Source organism: Tasmannia lanceolata, unplaced genomic scaffold, assembly GCF_043159265.1.
Source record: "Tasmannia lanceolata isolate RefF3 unplaced genomic scaffold, GAP_Taslan_0.1 ptg000007l, whole genome shotgun sequence".
Taxonomy (NCBI): domain Eukaryota; kingdom Viridiplantae; phylum Streptophyta; class Magnoliopsida; order Canellales; family Winteraceae; genus Tasmannia; species Tasmannia lanceolata.
Genome location: NW_027518684.1, coordinates 28,772,595 through 28,780,544, shown reverse-complemented (window position 1 = coordinate 28,780,544; position 7,950 = coordinate 28,772,595). Strand labels below are relative to the sequence as shown.

At 39.0% G+C, this 7,950-nt stretch overlaps 1 protein-coding gene across 1 annotated transcript; it reads right to left on the bottom strand.

Moving 5' to 3' along the window:
* Positions 1 to 233: 233 nt before the first annotated feature.
* On the bottom strand, positions 234 to 2,733 carry LOC143880734 (uncharacterized). The gene is made up of 4 exons (XM_077383706.1): positions 1,241 to 2,733; positions 849 to 1,157; positions 667 to 766; positions 234 to 578 (listed from the first exon to the last, which is right to left on the bottom strand). The coding sequence occupies exons 1-4, from the start codon at positions 2,731 to 2,733 to the stop codon at positions 234 to 236; spliced, it is 2,247 nt and encodes a 748-aa protein (XP_077239821.1).
* Between the last annotated feature and the right edge of the window lie 5,217 nt (positions 2,734 to 7,950).

Below are 7,950 nucleotides of genomic sequence, written 5' to 3'. Positions count from 1 at the left end.
GTCTTCCAAATTTTGGATTTCCATTGCCTCGGTCTAGAGATATGCCTCCTCATTTTCACCATGCATGTCATACAAGTCCCTAGGTTTCATCTTCAAAACCACGTGCCAATCTTTGTTGGCAGGGTGATCTTGTACGTAGAATACCTGCTTAGCTTGAGATGCAAATACAAAAGGCTCATCTTTATAAATTTGTCGTGCCATATTTACAACCGTATAACCGAACTCATCTATTTTTATTCCCTGTCCGGCGTTAGAACATCAAACCAATCACACTTGAAAAGCAACGCCTTCAGTCGTCCGTAATAGTTAAGTTCTATGATATCTGTCAAAACACCGTAATAACTAACATTACCTGCCACTAGATTCCGATCCTTAGAGCTTGAAAAACTTCTTGTACTTGCAGTGACGACAACCCCACTATTCTGTGTTTTTCTTAACCGTTCGCGACTCTTCGTCTGAAAGCGGAAACCTTTACTAAGAAACCCTTTGTATTTCGTAACGACGGTCGACGGACCTCCGGCTAACCATCTAAGCTTTTCTGATAGATGTTCACTTCTTGAACGATGCAACTCTTGAACCTATTCATAATTTGATTGTTCAATTACAAAGACCAATGTGTTTGCTAAAGAAACTTGAAGATTGGCGTAAGGTTCATAACAAACTTACATGTGTGAGGAACCAAGTTGGAAATTTTTTGTTGTGTGTGTTTTCTATAACCCTTGGTCTAGCATGAAGATGCAACGTTTGAATATGTTTAAGGTGTTCTCTGCATACGAATTAATGTCTGTTAGATAAAAAAGCATTAACATTTTTGTTCAATAAATTGTTAGACAATTTAATTGTCTTACTCAATAAATGGTTGAACTGCAGGGCAGTTGAAGAGAACATATCGATGTGCCTGATCAATTGTGATTTGATCTAAGGGGCATGACTTAGCGTAGCCTGTACGGCGTCCTGCTACGGAAAAAATAGCGAATCCTTCTTCTATTTCACTCGGAACATCCTCATCATTTCTAACTGGTTGATTCAACTTTGATTCCACACCTTCAAAATATCTTGAGCAAAACATCATGCATTCTTCTGCCAGGTACCCCTCTGCAATAGATCCCTCAGGACGACTTTTATTGCGCACATATGACTTCAATGTGAGTAGGTACCTAAACGAATAGAGCTTTTCATTACTTAGACTACGACAAATAACTTTTCAAGTATGAAATAAATTTTCATAAACTAGGCATACCTCTCTATGGGGTACATCCATCGGTACTGTATCGGTCCAGCCAACATTGCCTCGTCCCCTAGATGAATCGGTAAGTGCACCATGATATTAAAAAAGGCAAGCGAGAAGATCTTTTCCATATGACAAAGTGTCAGTGCAATCCGATCTTGGAGTTTGAGGAGGTCGCTTACATTGAGAACTTTTGAACATAACTCTCTGAAGAAGTTACATAGTTCAATCAAGACGGAGCTGACATTCTTAGGCAATGATGAGCATACTGCTAACGGAAGTAATTGTTGCATCAAAACATGGCAGTCATGGCTCTTCAACCCGGAAAGCTTGCGCTCTCGAACATTCACACGTCGCGAGATATTAGAGGAATAGCCACTTGGAACTTTGACGTCCTTCAGGATGTTGCAAAGAACTTCTTTCTCCTTTGGAGACATTGTGAAACATGCTGGGGGCAAGTATGTTTTGTTCCTTTCATTACTCATAAGGTGAAGAGTTCTTCTTAGTTTCATTTCTTGCAAATCTAGCCGTGCTTTTACAGTATCCTTTGTTTTTCCTTCAATATTCAGTAATGTCCCAATTACGTTGTCGCATACATTCTTCTCGATATGCATCACATCTAGGTTGTGGCGTAGTAGGAGTGTTTTCCAGTACGGCAGACTGAAAAATATACTTTTCTTCTTCAAATTGTGTTCTTTGGGAGGCTTCTCTTTTTTCTTAGTGGCGGAATTGGAACTTTCTTTGTCCAAGGGATTCTCCCCGGTTCCACTTTTCTTCTGAAGGGCACCTTTCTTCTTTGGACCGGTATCTTTCTTTTTGCCAAATGTTATGTTAATACTTTGTAATTGATGCAATACATGTGTCCCTGACAGTGGCATCACAGCTGACCTCTTTTCTATAGTGCCATCAAAAGCAGACTTTTCAAACCTAAATTTGTGGTTGTTCTCTAAGAAACGACGGTGACCGATGTAACAAAATTTTCTTCCATGCTTCAAACGAAGAGAACAAGTCTCCTTGCCACAAGAAGGACATGCAAGTTTCCCTTTGGTGCTCCATCCCGACAAGTTAGCATATGCAGGAAAGTCACTAATCGTCCACAAAAATGCTGCATGAATTCTAAAATTCTCTTTCTTCGACGCATCGTAGGTGTGCAAACCCGTCTCCCATAATTCCTTCAACTCTTCAATCAAGGGTTGTAAGTAGACATCAATATCATTTCCTGGACTAGATGGATCGGGAATTAGCAAAGACATCATTATATATGGTGGCAAGTTATATGGAATGAGCACAACGGGCCATGTGCTGTGAGCAATACTCATCGTCCTAAATGGATTGAATCCGTTGCTTGCTAACCCAAGTCTAACATTGCGAGGCTCTGAGGAAAACCACTGATGAATGTAGTCAAAAGTTTGCCATGCCGTAGAGTCTGCAGGATGCCTTAATATATCATCTTTGGTACGGTTGTCATTATGCCAAGTCATGAAAGAAGCTGTTTTAGTTGACATGTATAGCCTTTGCAATCTCGGCTTCAAAGGGAAATGACGCAGAATCTTTGCAGGAACTTTTGGGGCTCTTGAGGATGAATGAGTTCCCTAATCTTCCAAATGCCCTTCAGTTGTTTTCCACCTTGAAGCCCCACAAATGGGGCACGTCTCCTCGTTGGAGGCTTCCTTCCAGAATAGCATACAGTCATTAGGGCATGCATCAATTTTATCATAATGGAGGCCCAAATCCCTAACAATCTTCTTTGTTTCATAAAAGGAGTTCGGCAGTACAGCACCCTCAGGAAGTGCCTCTTTCAACAATTCAAGCAACATGGTGAATGATTTGTTGCTCTACCCATTGAGACACTTTATGTGAAACAACCGAACCACGAAAGACAATTTTGTGAACTTGCTTCCTGGGTATAATTCGTGTTCGGCATCTTGTAATAATTTGAAAAACTTCTCCGCATCAGCATTGGGTTTGTCCGTACTTGCATCTGTTAGGTCATCCTCCTCACCTGCCGGCCCATTGTCATCATCATGGCTCGTCCTTGGGTATATATCATGTAACACATCATGCATTTCATCTTGTATAATCGGATCATCAGGCACTCGCCGAGCATTAGGATTCATAGCACGAGATGGCCCTTCCCCATGATAAATCCATCTAGTGTAGCCCATGAGCATCCCATTCCATAGCAAATGCTCCGTGGCCTCTTCTTTATCAGCGCTTCTAATGTTGCCACATTTCGTACACGGGCAGAATATCTTTCCTTGATGAGCTCCATGAGGAAATGCAAAGTTAAGAAACTGAATTACTCCTTCCTCGTACGCTGGATCATTCCTATTTTATCCAAAGTACAGAAATAAAGTAGACATCTTAGCTACATTTGGAAAAGGTAAACGCCTAACTAATCAAACCTTGGAGCCATTAGAAAAAACCTAGTCATACATTGGAAGTTGAATCCAACTTTTATCCATGAGTACTGTGATTCTCTTCGCAACAAAATGGTAACGATTGATCAATCCTATGATCTCAAACCATGAACATTAATGTCATTACATGCAACTAAGGATAAAAACACATGAGTAAAGAATAAACACCTCAATAATATGATCCAGAGCCCACTACCCAAGTATCCATTACAACTCAAGTTGCGACTAGAATACAATGATGAATAAGAGCCACAGCTAACCTGTAAAATAAGTAGAATAAATAAATAAACTGCAAATCAAGGAGGAATACTGAAATAATAAGATAGACACAAACTCACATAACTCTTTTGTAATCATAAGAAACATCCATGGTCCAAGACAAATGCAAGGATTTTTTGCACTATCTGGTGTTTCTGATATGAACCACATGCTGCACTCTAGGCAAGCATATACTCCAAAAATTTAATACAATGATACAATGCAAATTTCAAAGGGAATATACACCATGGGCAATCATACATACATCAAGTTCAAAGTTTAGGTAAGAAAGAAAAACAAAAGAGATGCAACAAATGCAAGAACTTGAAAGAACCCCAAGTGTGGAAATGGTAGAAAAAAGAAAGAAAGAAAAGAAACAATAGCATATTATTTTTTCATGGGGAAGAGCTTGTTACACCACCCAACATCCCCTTTATCCTTTGATTTCTTCCCCGTTTCAGCCCTAACATCTTCAATTAGCCACCCAAACAGCCCCTTGTTCAGCCACATCCTAGTTGTTCATCTAATAGCATCTGATCCAACCCTTCCCTCCCATATTATCTACTGTTTGATTGTACAAACCAGCCACCACTTAGACATTGAGAATAGCTAACATCCAACCCTATTTGTAGCCCTCTCAACAGCCACAAAATTCCCTTAGTTTAGTTGCAACCCTTAGCCACATTATTTCGGCCATAGATTCCCAATCCTTATTTTCCTGTATCAGCCCACAACCCTTTTGTTTAGTAAAAAAAAATATATATATATTTGCTTTAATTTTTGCTTCCGCTACTCTATCCGCGTATTTGAAATCCAAGCTTTTGCTATACGCCCCAGCGTTAACAGCTTGCCCAACACACACACATCTCTAGATGCCCCTTCCTATTAGGTAAGCACCTCAAAGAACATGGATAAATTGAAAATCCTTGTCAAAGAGTAAGAACGAAAACCCTAGAAATGAAAAGAAAAGAATGAAGAAAATACTACCGTATCAAAAAATGGGTTAAGTTCTTGTTGTTGCAATTTAGAGGAACAAGAATTGAAGAGAAATGCCTCTAATTCAAGACGAATGCACTGATAAGAGACTAAACATGGATAAAGTGTTTTGTGAATAGGAATAAGCTCTTTGGATCATCCAACAAATGAGCTATTTGGATCATCAAACGAACAAATGTTGACCTAAGATCATGAGCAAATACAACCATCAAAATTTTAGGTTGAAGCCTAACTTGGGAGTGAAATAATAGAGCCCACAGTCATGAAAGAAAAAAAAAGCATGTACACATAGTGGCCTTGCGTGCACCCCAACAAAGGCAAGTGATAGGAACAGAAGTAGATAATAAGCTATTTAAAAGCGGGAAACCTAATTGGGTTCGCGCTAACTTCTAATTTGTGGGGTCGGTTTTTTGGGAATTCAGTAGCAGTCAAGACGGCTGCTATATCTAAATGTTAATATCGCTCCTATCGCAACACCTTTAGCAGCATTTTTTCGGGACCGCTACTGAAAGTCAGCCGCTACACACTTGTCATCTGACAAATCATATACACCCTCGTCATCTGACAAATTAGTAAAATTTGTTGTGGAAAGGAAGTCTCCACATGTCATGACTGCACATACAATCACGTGATGAAAAACCATGTGACAAAGAAGATGAAACTGTTGGTTCTCTAAAGAAAAGCAGAAGTAAGAAGAAAACGGGAGCAAATATATGCATGTATATATGCATTACTTGCATACAACATTCAGCCACATATCATAATTTCACATACAATCTCTTGATGAAACTCCATGCACAATGTATGCATTACTTGCATACATTATACGCATGTGCATTACTTGTATGCATGTATGCTTTACTCTACCGGTTATTTATCAGTCTACACACTCATGCATGTATGCATTACTCCCTCTAAGAAAGAGAATCGGAAAAGTAGCATTACTGGATAAAGTTATTTATCCCTCTACATCATATTGATAGAGAGACACTCACCATCACTAAAAGGGCAATTAGGAACTCTAATCATCTTCACCCTCAGATTGCTCTCTGAATATATCGAGTGTGAGCACATATAATACAAAATAAAGAATATAAAAGCAAAAATCTACTTACCAAAAAAAAAAAAAACACACAAATCAGCCACAAACTGAGGTCTCATAAAAACCATTTAATAGAAATACATAGATCAGATTAATCAAAGAAAAAGAAGGAAAAGAGGGAAAAAAACAGCAAAGTGAAGATTTGAGTCAATCCACAAAAAAAATGCACTAGCTATAATTTGTATGATAGAAATGACACCTTACATCCACATTGATCAAAGCCTAGTTGATACTCTAGTTGACCCAAAGCCTTGTTGAAACCACACATGGATCATGACCAAGAGCCCTAGAGAAACCCTAGTTGAAACTAATTAACTGACACAATAAAAGTCATAGAGAAACCATATTAAGAGAAGCCATTTACCTTGGTCAAACCCAACAAAATACCTCTTTCTTCAAAGGAAATCCAATGGATGAGAAAGCCTGATCTTTGTCTGCAAAACAGAAAAAATACAAATCAGAAAACCTAGAAAGAAAATCCTAATGGGTCTTTGCCCAAGTGGTCATTTGGATGCTTGGATTTTACAAACCCTAAGGGACGTTTTGGTTTTTATAAGCTAAACCCTCGATTTTATAAACCATGATTGTAAAATCCAGGTTTCAGCTTCTTCCCAAACCCTCGATCACATATAACAAACCCAATCTTTGAAAGCCGCTTTTACAAACCCTAATGTTTCAACTAAACAGAAAAAGAGAAATACAGAGAGACATACCTATGAAGATCAACAAAAAGGGTGAAATCCTCAATCTCCCATTCTCATCTTCTTCAATGCTTCTTCCCCAAATCAGAGAGAGAGGGCTGGGTATGGGAAATGGGCGAAACCCTAGATTCAAGCTCGAAATCAGATCTCCAAAGCTTCTTCCCCAAATCAGAGAGAGAAGGGAGAGCAGAGAAAGGGGCTGGATTAGGATAGAAAGAGAGGGGATTAGGGTATTCTTTGATGAGGATGGGGGAAGAGCAGAGAAAGACAATGAAAATGTTTTGCTAGGGTTTTCTTTGATAAGGATGAAGTATGAGTAGAGAGAGCGGTTCGGTGAAAATGTTCCGCGCGGGAGGGGTGAAAATGTCGCGCCGGAAGGGATCGATTAGGGCATTGTTTAATGTAGAAGAAAACAACGGTCTTTCTTAACATTTAGAAGCTGTCATCATCGCTGCAAAGTTTAGTGCGTAATAGGACATTCTACAGCGGTCTAGACCGCTGCTAAATTAACTATTAGTAGCGGTTTTAATGACCGTTACTAAATGTCCGCTCCTAAAAATCACTTTTGTTGTAGTGACTCGAGCCTTAACCGGAAGACTTTCAACAAGAACCTAGCGCGACCGGAAGTCACTCAACCCTAACCCGATCCGACTAACCCGATTTTACATATGTAATGATTTCATACATTAAAAAATAAAAACGGAGAAAACTCACCTTCTTCATCTTCTTTTTCTTTTTGTTAGAAATCAGCTGGCAGATGCAGATGCATATAAGGGTTAAGCCTTTTCAACCAGTCTATACCTGTCCTCACCTCGGCCAGAGCTTTTCATTGTATTTAGTAATTCGATGTTCATCAGTCGAATCCGTTCTCTTCACCTGCATGAAAGAAGTGGTAGGGAGAAGCAAAGGACATTGAGTCTTGTTGTCTTCTCGCATCGTTGGAGGAGTGAAGAGACCAGAGAGAGAAATATAGAAATAAAAAAATTAACCATTTTTTTGCTTGGGAATAGTGGAGGTAAAATAATATAAAAATTGGAAAGTAACTTTGTTGTCCAATTTTAATTAATTTGGGGCATTGTGAGAAGCAAAAATTATAAAAAAGGAGGTACTGGGGGAAATGAAGTGATAGCTATCACTTCACTTCATTATTTCATTAGCGGAAAAAAAAATAAAAAGGTGGTATGGGGAGAAATGAAGTGATAGCGATCGTAGCCATATCAAGGTGACTAGCTTGTATTCAAAGTT

Excerpts from the sequence above, each read along its gene's own strand:
- LOC143880734 (XM_077383706.1), bottom strand. The coding sequence starts at position 2,733 with ATGTCAACTAAAACAGCTTCTTTCATGACTTGGCATAATGACAACCGT. Across the intron at positions 1,158-1,240 it reads TGGATGTACCCCATAGAGAG|GTACCTACTCACATTGAAGT; the intron begins GTATGCCTAGTT and ends CTATTCGTTTAG. Across the intron at positions 579-666 it reads CAACTTGGTTCCTCACACAT|GTTCAAGAGTTGCATCGTTC; the intron begins GTAAGTTTGTTA and ends AATTATGAATAG.